This window comes from Pistacia vera, unplaced genomic scaffold, assembly GCF_008641045.1.
Source record: "Pistacia vera cultivar Batoury unplaced genomic scaffold, PisVer_v2 Contig341, whole genome shotgun sequence".
Taxonomy (NCBI): domain Eukaryota; kingdom Viridiplantae; phylum Streptophyta; class Magnoliopsida; order Sapindales; family Anacardiaceae; genus Pistacia; species Pistacia vera.
The window spans coordinates 449,275-466,882 of NW_022196159.1; the positions used below are offsets into that span (position 1 = coordinate 449,275).

Genomic DNA, 17,608 nt, shown 5'->3' on the forward strand with positions numbered 1-17,608 from the left:
TGTTAAGAAAACATTAAAACGTGAGTGAGTGAGAATTGAAAGTGTCAACTCAAGTTTGATTCTTAGAGCATTAAAAAGATATGACAGGTGTTAGGTTGGTGTCACTCAATTCTAATTTTTACATATGTTTTTCTCACCATTATTTGTGGGTACAGTACATAAGGTTGACACAAAAAGAAGCCTTTTATTTGGAATAGATTTTAAGGTGGCATTACTAACCAAGTATATTGGTGAATGGTTGATCATTTACCACCCAAAAAAAAAAAAACAAAAAATTCACTTTAAGCATCAAATAAAGAATAAAGCATAACTACCATTTCTCTGGTTGGTTCTTCATCAAAGTCTTACGCGTTTTATGTCAGATTTCACATTCTGAATATTTTTATGGGGGGTAATTTCAATAGCCTCTCAAAGTTGAATCTTGACAACTATTAATATTTCATCAAACGATGAGATTTTTATTATAATACTCAAAGGAATTTGTAATAATTTAAATAGATAAATAATAGTTTTCAAAAATCATAAAGTTGACATGATTTAGTTAGATTTTAAAAAGAGTCAACAACTTTTTTCTATTCAAACAATGGTTTAATGACATTCTCTTACCTATAAATTTCTAAAATACCACTTTTTCATTAAAAAAAATGCACTTTTCTATTCAATGGCAAACGGAGAGCAAACTCAAAGAAGAGAGGGCGATGAGTTTTTTTACGGTGAAATATTGAATTTTGATGATCGTGATTGGTTGAAATTTGACTTAGAAGTAGGACTGTAAACGAGCTGAGCTGAGCCGAGCTTTTGGCTTATCGAGCTCAGCTCGTTAACTACAGTGTCGAGCTCAAGCCTGGCAAGCCTCAGAATTGAGACTCGAACTTGAGCTCGATCGAGTTCGAGCCAACTTGTGAGCCGACTCGAACTCGAGCTCGAGCTCGTTAAGGCTCGATCAAACCACCATTTCTCCAGGTTTGATTGAGCCAATTTCCCCTTTTTTACAACAATCTTCCTGCGTACAGCGTTCCATCTTTACATCCAATGTTGAATTAACCATGACAGTTTCGAACTTTAAAAAATGCCTATTACTTTACAAAATCAAAAAACAGTTCTGAATATATACAAATAATATTCCAAGGTAATAAAATCCACCAATCAAAATCACTATCCACCAGTAGTCTGCAGTAGACCTGTCTTCGACGAAAACCACAATTTTCCACTGCCTGTAGAAAATGTTCAATTTAGTAAGTATTTTTTAAGGTAACTATTACATGAGAAAAATATGTATAATCATGAAACAAAAGCAAAAGGAATGAAATTTTTACCTATGCATGCCTCTTACCACAACCAAACCATGCACTGAATCTCAGGAACTTACGGGATAGGAATGTTGATCTCCAACGGTTGCTGTTCTTCCTGAAAATGACAAAGGAGGAGTAATTGAAGTTTTGTTAGTATAAATATAAAGTAATAATTAAATTTAATAAAAACAATATTCAATATAAGCATATAACCTACTTTACATCCTTTCTTCACCCCATTCAAAGTCTTGCTCCAATCACATCCACATAAGAGCATCTCCACCGTGTTGGGAGTCAACGACGATCGGTACGTGTCAATAACCCTACTGTCTGCACTGAAAGCAGACTCAGAAGCAACCATAGTAATAGGGATGGCTAATATGTCACGAGCCATGGTAGACAAGATAGGGAACTTTGTTGAATTAGCCTTCCACCACGTCAAAGCATCAAACGTCGTAAGGTCCCCGACACATTTATGGCATCCCTCTCCCAGGTAACAGTCTAATTCTGATTTCGTTGGCTCAACCGTCTCAACCACATCCAAAAATTGACTAAAATCATCCCAATCATCCGCCGTCTCTACCGCTGCCCCTGACCCCTCACCAACAACCTGAACTCCATCCCCTATAGATGCAGAAACGCGGGCAGCTGTCAATGCTTTACTGGTATCAACATACTCCCTATATACCTCATACAAGGCATCTCGAACAACATCAATATTTGCTCGCGCTTCAGGCTCAGGATACATCTTAGGGAACGCCCATTGAATTACCCTCATCTTCAGTCTAGGATCCAAAATAGCAACCACACCCATCAATAGATTACATTCTCCCCAATATTTGTCAAACTTTTCTTTCATTTTCCAAATCATGGTCTGTATAAACTCATCTCCATCCTGACTCTTACTATCCAACATAATTTTGATTGTACAAACTTGTTTTAGAAACAAGTTTGATGTCGAATAATCACTCCCCATTATGAGATTCGACGCACCACTGAACACCTTTAAAATTGAACAAATTTTCTCATCTTTGTCCCAATCCTCTTCCTTGGGACAATAATAATAACTCAAATCTCTTTCCTTCAAACAAGGGAAAACACGCCTAAATTTCATTGTCGTTGTCAACATATCATATGTTGAATTCCATCGCGTTTTGCAATTAAGAATAAGCTTGCGAAATGGCAATCGGCACTGCTAAACAATCTCTGCAAACACCTTTAGTCTACTCTCTGATGAATTGATATATGCCACGGTATCACGGATGTCCTCAATAATGTGTCTAATCTGATAAAGACCATCTTGAACAACCAGGTTCAAGATGTGTGCACAACACCTCACATGAAACATCTTGCCCCCACATATAAGCTTCCCCGTAGCTTGGAAATTATCTTTCAACATTTTTACTGCAACTTCATTGCTTGAAGCATTATCCACCAATATCGTGTGGACCTTAGCTTCAATTCCCCAGTCCATCAAACACTTGAAAATTGCATCAGCAATGGCAACACTAGAACGAGGAGGAAGGAAATGAATAAAGTTCAACACCCGTCTATTAAACTTCCAATTATCATCAATCCAATGCCAGTCAAGGCCATGTATTCCATCCTCTAGTTGCCTGAATGCCATAGATCTGTGGTCAGACTTATCTTCCTAACACCCTTCAATAGGGTCAGCAACTTCTGCCTCTCATATTCAAACGCTCTCAAACAATCATTCTTACAAGTATTACGGGATATCGGAGTCCATTGAGGAATCCCGTACTTCATCATGTTGTTCAACCTCTCTTCCTCCACAATAGAAAATGGATGCTCATGCATCAGCACCCAATGTGCAATAAGCTCCCTCATCTTCAGCATATCGAGTTGGCCCCGTAGAGCAGGCAGGATAGTAGAGCCACCCTGAGAACTGGAAGGGGGGAAATTTATTTGTTGTTGCCTCAAGTGAGATGTTCTCTTTGCACACCTTTTCAAATGTCTATTGAATTGTGTTGTGCTTCCAATGACAGTCATTTTCAACTTTGTTTTACAATGAATGCACTCTCCCTTCCTTGTACCACCAAGGAGAACCACCTCCCTAATTCTGACCACACAGCTGATGTCTTCGCTCTCTTCTTCCTCTATAGTGGACTGTCATTGTCCTCTACATTTTTGGGGCTACTCACACTTTGCTCCGTAACACCTGTGCTTCCATAAATGCTACGTCGATCGACTGCTCTTACCGTAACACAATCGTCGACATCATCCAATGTAGGGGTGCTTGAGGAACTGTCTCCTGATGTCATACCTACAATTGAAAAATAAGACACCATTACAGGCCCTTTCTCTTAGGTTCCATCAAGTAACGGCAGAATATTTCACAGCTAGATGTACTTTCTACATGCTCTTAACTTGTAAAGTACCTGCTCTATGTTTGCATTAGTCATAATCATTAGGAGTATATATCTACTTCAAATTAAACATGGTCTTTTATACGTATAATTTCATATCAGTTATGTGAGAAAATCTTTCCAACTAAGATGTGTGCAAATCACATGTTGATGAGTTAAGTCCCCATTGATTGAATGCACATGAGCTCGGGCTAAAGAAATTTTTTTGCCAATTATGAACTCTAAACTGTTCAGATACTGGTGGTTTTGCTTGTCAATAACGTGAGTCAGATGACATTAAATGATGACACAATAATTGCTACACCTTTTCTCCTTTATGTGGTTTCTAATGACTTTGACAAGATGTTACAAGAAATACGCAGAATTCAAATTATTAACATTAGCTATTTTTTCTTTGAGCCTTCGCATTCTCATGAGTTTATAAGCATTGAAAGAAAGCCTGCATAAAGGATTTCTTTAGTTAGTGCCTTCCCAAATCTTTGTAATAGGTACATTGTCTGAACTTGTATGTGTTATATGAGATCATCAATTAAAATTTTATTGATTAAGGTCCAGAGACCCTTAATGGCTTGACACAAGTCCTTTTCAGTTCATTTGGCTCCGGCAGATGTGCCATTGCATGATACAATCACTGATTTTTATTGCTTTTTCAAATCAATTTACGCTGGAATGCAGGTCATTCTTTTGTTTCTATCAGTTCAACTGGAATGTGAACATGGACCACAGTCTAATTCGCCATGACCAGTGATGCAAAATGACCATTTCTAACTGGTCCTGCATTCAGGCTAAGTAGCCTGTGAGACAATTGACAGGTCTTACAAGGCGAGCGCACTAAATAAAAGGCGAAGACAATTGACTCCTGGAATTTTCTGGAAAGCAAAACATGCGATTCAATTTCAACATCGGTTTACTTTCAAGTAGATTTTGTGACTTTACTCCTAAATCAACTGAAACAATCAAAATGTTATTCGGGCAGTGGATGTTCAATAGACAAAGATTACAAGTTATTCAGCAAAATTCAGCAACTTATTCAGCAAACAAATCAGTTGATTTAGCAACTTATTCAGCAAACAAATCAGCAAACAAAATTCAAATCACATTCACATTAAAAACAAATCATCAACAAAATTCAGCAACTTATTCAGCAAACAAATCTCAAAGATTACAAGTTACAACAATGGCACCATACCTCGTCCCTGCCTGGCAGTTTCACGGTGGTGGCTGTCACTTTCACGGTGATGGCTGGTGCGTGTCTGCGATTTCGGGCAGTCGATTTCAGGGTGGTGGGCAGTGGGCTGCTGGCTGGTGCGATTTCGCGATATGGGGGTTTGTGTGACTCTTTTTCCGGTTGCCGAGATCAGAAATAACGACGGAGATGACTGATTTCACGGCGAGGACTCGTGTCTGGTTCATGATTTGGGGGTTCTTTGTTTGCGATTTGGGAATTAGGGCAAGTGGGCAACTGAAATTGATTTGGTGTATTCGTGTTATACGATTTTGCACTTTGGGGGGGGGGGGGGGGGGGGGGGGGGTGTAACTATCATTTTTTTAAAGTTTTTTCACTGGAAAATATCATTGTAATACCTCATGGTTTAAAAAATCACCAAAGCACCCTGTGTAAGTGCACAGTGTATACACGAGCCGAATCAGGCTTGCGAGCCGCCGAGCCGAGCTTCACTATGTTCGAACTCGACTCGGTTAATAAATCGAGTTCGAGCCGAGTCGACTCGATAATTACCGAGTCGATTTGAGCCGGCTCGCAAGCCGCTCGACTCGACTGACAATCCTACTTAGAAGAGACAATTATGCAAACCCTAATCGTTCGATTGCCAACTATTAACGAGGTCAACATGAGTAAAGTTTGAAGGGTTTTAATGAAAAATAATCAAAGAAGAAAATAGTAATGATGTGAGATCCCAACAATACTAGAATCGATCGATGATTGACGACATAGGTGAAAAGTGTCATTAAAAGGTGTCATTTTGGTGAAAAAGTAGTATATTAAAAGATAGACGAGATCAATGAGAATACAATTTAAAGGGTTTTAATAAGTGATGATCAAGAAAAAAAATAATGATGGTATGAGTTTCCAACCATATTAGAATCAACGATGATTGACAAGATATGTGAAAAGTATCATTAAAAGGTGTCATTTGGTGGAAAAGTAGTATATTAAAGGTTTGTAAAGGGAAAAATGTCATTAAGCTATTATTTAACTGGAAAAAAATCTTTTAGCCTTTTGAAAATAGTCCAAAGGAGATCGTTGCATCATACAAAAAGTACCAGTGATAATTTGGGATCCTCATTGTTTCACATTCAGATTTATGTCATGAGTAATAGGAAGAAAAGAAAATTCATGTCATTCAAGCAGATTTTATAAAATCCTCGTAGAAACTATGCTTATATAGCAATGCAGTGAAACAAGTTTTACAAACGGGCATTAAAGAAAATTAAAGCCTCGTCAATCATTCATACAAGAACACCACCAATCATCGCATACACATCACAAAATGAAATGATGAATAACCATGTTTTCAGAATAAACAAGGAACTCCTAACAATCTTTATAGATTAACAAGATTACACCCCCTGTGAACAAGATCACATTGACTTTTTTCTTACGTGTCGGCTCTTCACTGTCGACTCGATTGATTCTACGTTATCTACAACATGCGAAAACAACATTTAAGATACATAAAGTTCAAGAAAATCCTGTGGCAGATACAAGAAAATATTCGTTGAATGAGATAAAATTTGCAAAACTTGATGAGAAATAAAGAACCAGTATGGAGATTTTCCAGTGCAACTCTTACCTCCTACTGGAGAGGATCAAGTCATGACCCCAAGGAACTACTAAGCATCTGCAATAAAACACAGGCGATCAACAAAGTTACAACCAGCAAAAATTATAAGATTTAGAACCATATATAAAATGAATAAATAAATGGAGCCAACCATTTTTAAGTGAAATAAAGGATGAAGTAAGATGATCAGAAGAAACAATAATAGAGATAGCATTCAAGAATTCATTTCAGTTGCAAAATAATCTCACTCTTTCAAACAATCTTTCAGCCATATGTTTTCAACATTCTTCTAACAAAATGAATTCAATGAGAATCAGTAAGCACAGAATATTTATCTCCGAAAATGCCAAGGCAACAAAATCACAACATCCCGAACTAGTGCAAGAGAAATACAAACTATAATTCATTTTGCATGACATTGCAGAAAATCTTCTTTACATGTAAATCACCCAGTTTACACGCATTTTTGAGGTAAAAAAAATAATACCGTACTTCGGCAAGAATAATCAGGGTGTTCATAACAAATATTTCTCAATTCAATCCAGACAAGTCACATATAAGCATTTTGACAAAATGCAGTTCTTACTAATTTTTTATCACTTCAACATCTTGCCTACTGTTAACCAGGAGTTCTGGTAGACGATTTGATAAGTAAATGACTTCTGGAACTTTTACTTCAATGGATTAATTCTGGTTAATAAACATTTAAACAGTCAAAATAAACAATTTTTATCACTCCAACTTTAGATCACTCTTTTTCCCATACAAGATTTCTCACCTTCCTCTTAATAACTTTCTAGCCGTTTCATTAGGTAGGACCACACAGGAAAGAGGCCCTAGCTACGAAAGCCCACAGGAAAGAAAATAACAATTAGGTAAGCATAGGAACCTATTCAAAACTAGAGGGAGCAGGGACAACAACCCTGCCGATTAGGGAGTCCCAAAAGTACAGCCAAACTATATAAACATCAAACATGTTAAAGACCTACTGATCAAAGAATTCCAATTTGCAAGGACAATACATCATCCAAAGCTTTCAAAATACACCAAGATGAAGCTTGCCCTAACTCATAGCATACCATATCATAGAAATGAAATAATCACCAGAATAGACTACAACAAAAGGATGATACAAATAACTCTAAGATGAATATCAAACACCTCGTAATATAGCTAATGCCTCACAGGAGTGAGTCATATATATAATTTTGACACAAGACAACTGCAGTATGTGGTTGCAGAATACATCTCAGAAATCTCTATTTAGTAGTATCATACATCCCCTTTTCCTTCGGAAAAAAAAAAAAAAAAAAAGAAAGTGTCACACTAACTTTGAAAATGCTGTAGAGGCATCAAGTCGCTGCTACGAAAATAAGAGATTCCAAGTATTGGTGAAACTCTCAAAAATAACAATTAGGTTGACGTTTCAAAATTACATTATCAAAATTATCAGGCTGCATGCATGCACATGTACTAACTGATACCCAAAGAGTACTGATTTTAATTTCGGAAAATTTCAGGGGAAAAGGGTTATTGTTTATAGACTGATAGGAACTTACTCCAATAACTCAACAATTTGAGCTGGGCCATGGGTTTTTCATGGGCTTGGGTAGAAATCTCTTTGAAAAACCGGCTTGCCAAGGGAGAGTGCCCAAGCCAGGCTAACCTTGGGCCCGGGTTGCTACCTCGAGAAAGGGCATGGAGGCCCAAGGGAATAGGGGTGGGATAAATAATCCGAAAACTGAACCAAATCGATAACCGAACCGAAAATTAGGTTTTTTTACAAACCAGTTCGGTTTTCGGTTTGTGAAATTCAAAAAACCGATTCGGTTTGAAAAAAATTTCAAACCGGTTTTACCCTAAATATAAAAGCAAAAAAATTATTATATATAACATAATAAATATTTGAATTTAGGGACTTAAATGAAACATTGAAGAATTTTAAGGATTAAAGGATAATTTGAAAACCGGTTAACCGGTAACCGAATTTTCAATTCGGTTCGGTTTACATTCTGTTTTTAACCGAAACCGGTTCGGTTAATTGGGTTATCCCACCCCTACAAGGGAAACGGGATCCGCGTAGTCACCCAAGGGGTAAGGAGGCCGACGTGGACGTTGGTTGCGAAAGCGTGGTGGAATGTTAGGATCCCACATTGAAAGGGAAAAGGATGGGCATGTGGGTTATAAAGGCTTGGGCACCCTTCCTTGGCAAGCCGGTTTTCCAAGGAGAGTTCTACCCAAGCACATGAAAGACCCATGGCCTGGCCCAAATTGTTGAGCTATTGGAGTGGGTGGGTTCTTATCATAGACAATTCATTTTCTCAATGATAGGTGAAATATTATCTACTAATACATGATTAATATGAGCACAAAATTCATCCTGTCAATCATAAATCTTAACAGGTCCATTAAGAATAAATTTGAGAAACAAATAATCATTTGAACCAGATCTGTTTATTAATTGCACAAGGAAAGAAGTCTAATCTATTTATTCTTATGTTTTCTCAAGTCAAAACATAATTGTGTTGCCAAAAAATAAAAGTACAAGTTGTCTTCAAATAGGATAGTGCTTTGATCAAATTGAAGGGACTACAAGCAGCCAATGATTAAACACTAATAACTCTACCACCACAAGACCAACTTCTTCAATTCAATGAAAACATGTTTATCTATCCACAATGACTGTTGTCCCATTACATTGCTACTAAGTACTAAATTGACTCCACCATGCTAAAGTAATTGGTGATGCTATACTAGTTAGCACCAATCTCCTATAAAACCCATCTACCTGTCATGTAGTCAATAAATTTCCTGGAAAAAACTGTGCTCAAAAGTCAAAACCCTAGTGAAAGACATCAATTCACCGAGATACGCTCACAACTCAGATATTCACATAAATTTCACTACAAAACACCCAGAAGACCAACCACTTCTTATTTCTCCCGCAGTACTCAATTCATATATCAGCAACAAAAACATTTAATTCCCATGAAAAAATCCACCCTTTACAATAAAAATGAGAAACAAGCTTGACATATCCTCCATCAAAAAAAAAAAAAAAAAAACAACCCATCATTCAACAACACACAAAACAAACAATACATACACAAACCAGGTAAAAAAGAAATAAAAACTACTTTTCTAAAAAAATCTAACCTTTAAGCTTTGCATCTGCGTGGTCCTCCTCCATCTCCTCCGGTACCTTAACTTTGACCACCGGCTCGCCGCCGTCCTTATCCTCAGGATATCTAACAACCACCACAGGGCACACACAATGGTGCACACAATAATCACTCACACTCCCCAACTTCCCATCATTTCCTCTCTTCTCAGCTCCAAACCCTCTACTCCCCATTATCACTGCACTCAAACCCAACCTCTCTATCTCCAAACACAGCCTCTCCCTCATGTCATGATCCTTCACTATGTGTATCTTGTACGGGAGCCCAGCCTCCTTCAACGGCCTCGCCAGATCAGCAGCTTTCGTAGCCGTAAAGTTGTCGAAATCATGTTCTATCTGCCGCTGTTTATGCTCTTTGTTACTGTTATTACTATCATTACTATTCTCATCAGCGTTACCAGGGTTCTCTTGGTGGTGGGGCAGTGGGCCCCAGTCGGCGCCGAAGAGGACGGAAGTGGGCGACACGTGGATGAGGACGACACCGTCACCAGGACGGAGGTAATTGTCGACGGCCCAGTGGACAGCGAAGGCGGACTCGTCGGATAGGTCGACGGCAACGCCGATCTTGCGGCGGGCAAGGGAGGTAGGAGTTGGGGTGGCACCGACGGCGGAGGTAGCGGCGGCGGGGTGATGGATCTTGATGGTGGGGAGTTGGGGGTGGTCAGAATCAGATGGGGTTTGATGAGGATTCATTATTTTTGGGTAGCGTTTGCGTTTGTGTTGAGTTGGCTGGAGCAAAACGATCGTGAATCTATTTCGAGAATTAACAGTGGGAGTAGTGGGGTTTAGGCATAGACCAGAGTGTTAAAAGGATAAAGGCCGGTGTGGGCCTTATTTGGAAGAATTGGGCTCAAACTTAGGCCCACAAAACCTATTATCATATCAAACAAATAACGAATTCAATACAAATTGTCATGTGAACTCACCTTATAAATTGATTTGAACTATTCAAACGAGATCTTAAATCTAAGTCCTATTAAATAGTGGAGAATCATATTGTTACAATGCTAAAGTTTACACAATTATTGAAGTGATCAAATTAGAAGAATAACATTCTATCAATACCAGATTAAAACTTCATATTTAGAAAATAAAATTTGAAAACGGTTATCGTTTTTCGTGATTAGATTTGCGGGTTACGTAACCTAGACCTAGTTGAGTATTAGTAAAAAAAATTGTACTCTTTAAGGGGATAAATGATAATGCACTATCCAGGGGGTTTATATAATATTTTCCGAACTCATGGATGCCTTCAAATCTAATAGTATTAAATGATAAGAATATCAACATATAGTTAGTGTCAAACAGTGGACGTGCCGGAGTGGTTATCGGGCATGACTAGAAATCATGTGGGCTCTGCCCGCGCAGGTTCGAATCCTGCCGTCCACGTATTTTGGTTCTTTTTTTTTTTTCTTTGGGCTTTCCAGTTGTTTGTAATTTACTATTTTTAAGGAACATTGAAGAGGCGATATATAATCAGATTAGTGTTTGTGGAAAAAAAAAAAAAAAAAAAGGTTTCTATAAACTCAATTCTCTTTTCTACAGTCTACAAGGTAGCTTGAGCTTTTGAAGATTACCAAAATCATTGAATAAAACAACTTTTACCAAACTAAAGTACTAAACTGAACTCTCTTTTAAATGTCCAACATACTTTCCTCAATTATGTGGGTTTCTTAGAACTTAAACTTTTATAATAACGTAGATGATGACATATTTAGACTATAATCATATAACTTTGACTCCCGTTTGTTATTACTACTAGTATTACTGTTTGAATATGGAAACTAAATCAAAAATAAACATAGAAAGAGGTTAAACTGTTTCAAAAAATCACTTTATTATCCAAATTTATATTCTGACAACAAACTCGTTTTTTTACTATTAGGGTTTTTGAAGAGAGAAGACTGATAAGTTTTTCGGTGATAAAAAGTTAAATTTTGGTGGTTGAGATTGATCGGAATTTGACTTGAAATGGACAGTTGTGTAAACCCTAATCACTCGATTTTCGAAAATTGACGGGCTCGACAAGAATATGGTTTGAGAGGTTTTGGTGAGTGATGATTGGAAAAGAGAATAGTGGTGATATAGGTTCACAATGATGCCAAAATCGAAAATGAAATATAAATTTGAATTATAAAATAATATTTTAAAAGTTTACGGGTAAAAAAGTATCATTAAACCATTAATTGGGTAGAAAAAAGTCGTTTACTGTTTATAATAATGTGGATGTTGACATATTTAGACTATAATCATATAACTTTGATTCCCATATGTTATTACTAGCATTAATGTTTGAATATGAATTTTGGTTTCACACTTAAAATTAAGGTCTCTGAACAAAGCTACAAAAAAAAAAAACCAAATGAAAGAGGGTTATTACTTATTTACCAAAATACAATGGCAAGAAAGAGGAATAAAAAAGAAAAAGCTGAGAATGAATAAGACAAACTGATGACTGAGCATCCAATCAATCGAAAGGGAGTTAGAGAAAAAGGGTTTCCACATAGCCCTTTACTTCTACTGAAACTAACACAGACTCCCAGTGATCTTCACCTGCATCTATTTTTATACTTTACTACAGATTTGTACTGGTCTGGTGTTTTGGCTATGGCTGCCTGCCTGCCTGCCTGCCCTCTGTGCTGCCTCCTTCTGCCATTTTTATTCATCAAAATAAACCAGTGTCGTTATGAGAAGTTTATTCACTTTCTTACTAGTTTTACAGTCTTTGCTTTTTTATTTATTTACCTTTTTTCACAGTTTTTAAAGCACTTCTTAAAAGCTTATGCTTGACTCCCATATACAGAATACTTAGATGCTCATTTGTGGTTTTCAGTCCATGAAAGATGTTCACTGACTCTAGAATGGAAAACCCATCTTCATTTTTTCCAGTAAAAACAATTAAGAGACAGAGAGAGAGAGAGAGAGAGAGAGAGAGAGAGAGAGAGAGTGAGAGAGAAATACAGTAAAAAGCTAGCTAGGGTTGTGAGCTATACCACAGTAAAAGCCATAGCCTGTAGCTCTCTTCTCCATCGTGCAGCCTATTTATAAGTAGTTTATATATATTTTCCATCATGTTTTTCATATTTAAGCTCGTTTAACCTAAATATAATTTGCCTTTGATAAATAAAATATAACATTAGAGACAGAAGAATAATATCAAATTTATGAACTACTGCATTGCCTTAAGCTCTTCAGATCATATGTTTTGCAGTAAAACCAATTAATGTTGGAGGATCAAAAGATCAAAACATTTGCTTATTTGGGGAAATTATCAGAGATAGCGGGGCATCTATATGCCTAATGACAATTAAATAAGCCTTAGAATGCTCTTATTAAGCTATAGCTAGACCCAGAAAAGATTGGTTAGAAGACAAGATAGATTACAAGATGAGAAACAATGGTAATATCATTAATGAAGCTGATGAGAAAATTAAAACAGTTTCTGACACAATCTTGGGTTGAGATCAGTACAAATACTTCACTATTTTGATGAAGATCTTTGAGTTAATTAACAGCAAAAAGGAAACCAAAAAAGCTGTAATTTGGGTTCTGGTTCAAATATATAAGTAAAATATCCCTAATCTGATACAAACAGAAATTTTTATTTGCATCTAATATGAAAGCTTGAGGGACAAATCAACAGAATTAGAAGATGCATTAACACCATAAACAGTAGCAGTAAAACAAGAAGCTTCACCACCCACTACTGAAACTGAAGCTTCTGTCGGCATCAATTCCATCTCCTTGGAGGAAGTGCTTTTCGCATCTTTTCCCGGAAAAAATTCATACTCCATTAACACATTTCTATCCCTTGAGCTACCATTTTTGTGTATTGTCTTCACTTCTACACCCTGTACAATTAAAATCCCATTTCACACAAGTTAATCTAAAGAATCATATGTGCATATACATGGTTTTTTTTTTACAAATGATGTTCAAGAATGAAATAGTTAACCTGCTGCTGATTAAGATCGTGACTTGCATAAAGAGCACTTCTTGCGGCTCTAGCACCAAAAGCGTTTAAACCGCCATTGAAGTTTATGTTGTTTTGTTGATGGGAACCATGAATATCTGAGGTGTTCATGCCATTGAATCCTCCGTTCTGCCCATGGAAGCGCTTCTTCTAAAACAAAAAAGAAGAAAAAAAATGCCAAACTAACATCATATGCAAAGATGAAAAAGCACTTCAACTGTTCAACATATATAATAACATCGGGATTACATAAAGCTAATAAATCAGCTAGAGAAAATGTTGGGAAAGTGAAAAACACAAACATAGGATAAAAAAAACTTTACATTCAATCACCTGTTAGAAAAAAGATCGTGCACTAAGTACATAAACTCTAAACTCAAACTCTTCTTCTTAACACAATCAATCATAAAATCGTACTTGTTTTAAGCCCAGTTAAATTGAGATCTAATGACCTAGTTGATGTTACAACTGTTATGTAAAAAAAATTTCTCAAGAACCAAACAGAAAAAATAAGAAGTATACCTTTGAGCAAATATCACAGCGTTCAGAGGCCAGAGCCCACTGAGGCTGAATCTTTGGTATTGAAGAGAGCTCGTTTGAGGTCTCAACAAAACTCAGCTGGCTAGCTGTAAAATCCGGGTTATGTTGACCCGATCCAGAACCATTTCCAGCACTTTGGATCATCACAGCAGTCTGGTCCAAACCCAACAACGACCCACCTCCAACTCCACCGAGAACGGACACACCATAGTTTGTCGCTCCGTGCAACACGGGAACACTGGGAATCGGCTTCATTAAGGGCATGTGATGAGGAGAGTAATAGTGTTGGTGTTGAAGACGGTGAAGGTCAAGAGGGGGCATTTCAGCCATTTTCTTCAACGTAATTTCTTGCATCCTCAAACTTTCAAGCTGAGCCACTCCCATACCTCTCTGAGGCTTCTTCTTCTGAGACGTTCCGGCTTTGTTGCCGGCGTGCTTTCTTCCTCTACAGCTCTTGGTAGCTTCACCTTTTGCTGGCCCGTCATGATGAGATGCAATGTACACCAAGCTCGCCTCTTGTATTGCGTTGTTGAAAGTGTCCATGAATAAGCTAAGTTAAAGCTTTGTTGGTTGGTTTGGTTTTGTTTATAATGTGATATTGATGAAGAGGCCTATATAAAGAGGAAAGAGATTGAGGGAATAACTTAAATTAATTTAATTAAAACAATTAATAGTTAATTAATAATAAGAAAGAATATAATTAATTGCATGGAATTTGGTGTTTGGAAATATGCCAAAAAATGCTTCTCATATTAATTTTTTATTTTATATTAAATTATTAATTGCTTTTATGAATTAGGGTTCTTCGTTTTTGTCTATTTTCAGACCATGTTTTTCACTCTCTTTCTTTTGGGTTTGTTTTTTGCAATAGTAAAATTGGGCTCAACATAACAATACCTTTTTCTGTGAAAAATGCCATTCTTATTGCCACCATCTTTCATCTCACTCTCCCTTTTTGGCGCGTGATCCACGCTCCAACTAGTGTACAAGAAAACAAAAACACTGAAAAATATAAACCAACCTGATTATCCTAATAAGATCATCCAAAACTTTGTCTGAAATTCATAGATATAAATTCTTAATTCATTATATTTAAATGAAGGGATTATTTATAAGTACGCAAGTATAGCTACGCTCTAGAAAGAGGCGTGGGGAACGAGGGTGTGTAGAATGGTACCTACGGACAGGTGTCAATAACCCAGAAAAATATTCTCCAATTCTACCAAGCAGTTTCTGAGGCAGAGGAGATGAAGACATTGAAGGAAGCTAAAATAAGGCAGGGCGAAAAATTAGCATAAAATCATTATTTTTCAATTAAAAAAATAGATTTGTTTCATATCATTTAATGGCCATGATCTTGTGATCATATGGGATTTTGAGCTGATCAGATCAGGTGGCCAAAAACAATCATATTAAGTAAGATTTTTTTATGATCACCCTATGGTGTAGACTAGCAATCATACTCCTCTTATTATAGAAATTTTTTATCAAAAAGTTTTATCCTATTTGGTAACTTCCAACATGGCAATTCCTTTCTTGAACCAATTGAGAATGTTATATTAACTCGAATATTTCAATTAAATTTGTCATATTAATTTATAATCTTCAATCTATTGAATTATAATTAATATATCTAAATATTTGATTAATTTACATATATTCACGATTCCGTTTAATATATGTTTGTGAACAACAAAAGATGAAACGGGCGGCGTTTACTATTAAAAGCAAAAGCTTATTGACCAAAGAATCCCCCAAAAAGAAAGAAAGATATGTTCCTCTTCTTTTTCAAACTGCATTCTAATATGATTTGGTTGGAGGACAATATAATTTTTTAACTACCATGTCAACATTTTTTTTTTTTTTTTTTTAAATGATAAAGGTGTTTACATGTACTTTAATTAGTCTCTTACGACTCTAGAAGTAAATCTCTAGTAGTTATCCCTATTAACATTCGAAGAAAAACTGAAACTCAAAACTTTTTAAATAATACACCTAAGAATTCTTATCAAACTATGCAACAACTCAGAAATAATTATTTATGGCTCGTTTCTTTTGTTATGTACCATTAAGGCACATGTTTAAGATACATATGAAATCTTGATATAGTAAAGTTACATGACATCCTAATATTCAATATACAATATACTCAAAAAGCATGCGCAAGGCATTACGTCATTCACATATATATATTAAAAGAGTGGTGAAGACAAGTTGGCGGCTACAGGTTCAATCAGTGTGACTGAACAAACGTGGATCAACATGTTTTAAATGAAGATTTTGAACATCTTTTTCACATCTCCGTTAAGCCTACAAAACCAAAATGTTATCGCCGCATTAACCCAATTCGACAAATTAAAGCAACCAAGTGCTTCAATAACTTTACTTTAATTCTTTATTTTCCCTTCATTCATAGCTCATACTTTTAGTACTTTATGTTGATTACACTAAGGTTTTTAGAATATTATTAAAAATTAATATTTAATGTAAATTTTTACTTGCTCTTGCATCAAACATAAAGAGGTGAATGCCTTTTCAATTTCTCAAATTCAATCTCGTATTTAGCTTTAACACTTTCAAATTATTAGAGAATAAATTAATAGATGTTTAATTGATGAAATTTTTGATAAGAGGGGCGGGTGGTTAATATCTAGAAAGGACTAAAATTTTGAAAATGATTCAAAGTGGTCCAAAGCGCCACGTCGAATGAGTGGGCCGGGGGCGGCTGAGTGTCATACACTGTTGGGACAGACATGGTGGGATTCTTGGGTACTGCGAAGCAGATTGTGCCTTGTGTGGAATGATTACCTTTTTTTTTCTTTTTTTTCTTTTTTTTTTTAAATTTCATTTTATTTTTATTTGTATTTTCTTTTGGGGATTTGGGCGTGGATTGAAAGATGCGGCTTCAAAAGACTTGTTACGTAAATGTTCTTGCAATTGCATCAACTTTAAAACGTTACTAAATTCACATGATCTAATCTTACAAATATATATATACCGGAAAATGTACGTGTTCCGATGACCACTCTCGACAGCAACACAGTTTCATTGGGACTCTTGATATATAGGCCAGCGCCAGACCATCATTGCTTTGACACAGCATGTCTTGACTCGTTTTGCCTAACGCCATGATCAGGTGTTGGGGCGGAGCGGAGAAGGCGTCGGAGTTCACTTGTACTTGCGGTGTAACCTTCTTGTCGGGGAAGAGATCAATCTCCTACGGTTTTCCAGAACAACACCACCACCCACAGATGATTTGTTAAGGGAGTTATTTTGATTAAATATCAGTGGATGAGTGAGTTGTTGTTTCCTAGAGAATTGCTATTAAGGAAGGGTAAAGTTAGAGTAACTGTTAGGTCTAGCTCTTATGTAACCTGTGGAAAATGTAACCATAAATGGAAGATCACAATCCCTCTCAAATCTCCAAATAT

At 36.5% G+C, this 17,608-nt stretch overlaps 3 protein-coding genes and 1 non-coding gene across 5 annotated transcripts; 1 reads left to right on the forward strand and 3 right to left on the reverse strand.

Annotated features, from left to right (window-relative positions):
* Nucleotides 1–943: 943 nt before the first annotated feature.
* LOC116138484 (zinc finger BED domain-containing protein RICESLEEPER 2-like) lies at nt 944–2,406 on the reverse strand. The gene is made up of 4 exons (XM_031424194.1): nt 1,510–2,406; nt 1,370–1,407; nt 1,157–1,214; nt 944–1,060 (listed from the first exon to the last, which is right to left on the reverse strand). The coding sequence occupies exons 1-4, from the start codon at nt 2,404–2,406 to the stop codon at nt 944–946; spliced, it is 1,110 nt and encodes a 369-aa protein (XP_031280054.1).
* Nucleotides 2,407–6,051: 3,645 nt separating this feature from the next.
* Nucleotides 6,052–10,430, reverse strand: LOC116138524 (universal stress protein PHOS32-like). 2 transcript variants are annotated; one of them, XM_031424232.1, is made up of 3 exons: nt 9,640–10,430; nt 6,493–6,540; nt 6,052–6,342 (listed from the first exon to the last, which is right to left on the reverse strand). In XM_031424232.1, exons 1-2 carry the CDS (start codon nt 10,355–10,357, stop codon nt 6,533–6,535), a joined length of 726 nt encoding a protein of 241 aa, XP_031280092.1. In that variant the 5' UTR covers nt 10,358–10,430; the 3' UTR covers nt 6,052–6,342; nt 6,493–6,532. The 2 variants fall into 2 exon arrangements, with proteins under 2 accessions (XP_031280092.1, XP_031280093.1); XM_031424233.1 differs by having other exon boundaries at nt 6,052–6,391.
* A 541-nt stretch (nt 10,431–10,971) lies between these two features.
* TRNAS-AGA lies at nt 10,972–11,053 on the forward strand. Its single transcript has one exon. It is a non-coding gene; the product is annotated as a tRNA-Ser (tRNA).
* Nucleotides 11,054–13,275: 2,222 nt separating this feature from the next.
* Nucleotides 13,276–14,720, reverse strand: LOC116138485 (protein SPOROCYTELESS). The gene is made up of 3 exons (XM_031424195.1): nt 14,160–14,720; nt 13,620–13,787; nt 13,276–13,515 (listed from the first exon to the last, which is right to left on the reverse strand). Exons 1-3 carry the CDS (start codon nt 14,718–14,720, stop codon nt 13,276–13,278), a joined length of 969 nt encoding a protein of 322 aa, XP_031280055.1.
* Nucleotides 14,721–17,608: the final 2,888 nt, after the last annotated feature.

Bases quoted from the DNA above. Each gene is read 5' to 3' on its own strand.
- LOC116138484 (XM_031424194.1), bottom strand. From the start codon at position 2,406: ATGAAATTTAGGCGTGTTTTCCCTTGTTTGAAGGAAAGAGATTTGAGT. The intron at 1,215-1,369 runs GTAAGTTCCTGA...CATTTTCTACAG, and splicing joins GAGATCAACATTCCTATCCC to GCAGTGGAAAATTGTGGTTT. The intron at 1,061-1,156 runs GTGATTTTGATT...CATTTTTTAAAG, and splicing joins CTGCAGACTACTGGTGGATA to TTCGAAACTGTCATGGTTAA.
- LOC116138524 (XM_031424232.1), bottom strand. From the start codon at position 10,357: ATGAATCCTCATCAAACCCCATCTGATTCTGACCACCCCCAACTCCCC.
- LOC116138485 (XM_031424195.1), bottom strand. From the start codon at position 14,720: ATGGACACTTTCAACAACGCAATACAAGAGGCGAGCTTGGTGTACATT. The intron at 13,788-14,159 runs GTATACTTCTTA...TTTTTGTTTTAG, and splicing joins GCTGTGATATTTGCTCAAAG to AAGAAGCGCTTCCATGGGCA. The intron at 13,516-13,619 runs GTTAACTATTTC...TTAATTGTACAG, and splicing joins ACGATCTTAATCAGCAGCAG to GGTGTAGAAGTGAAGACAAT.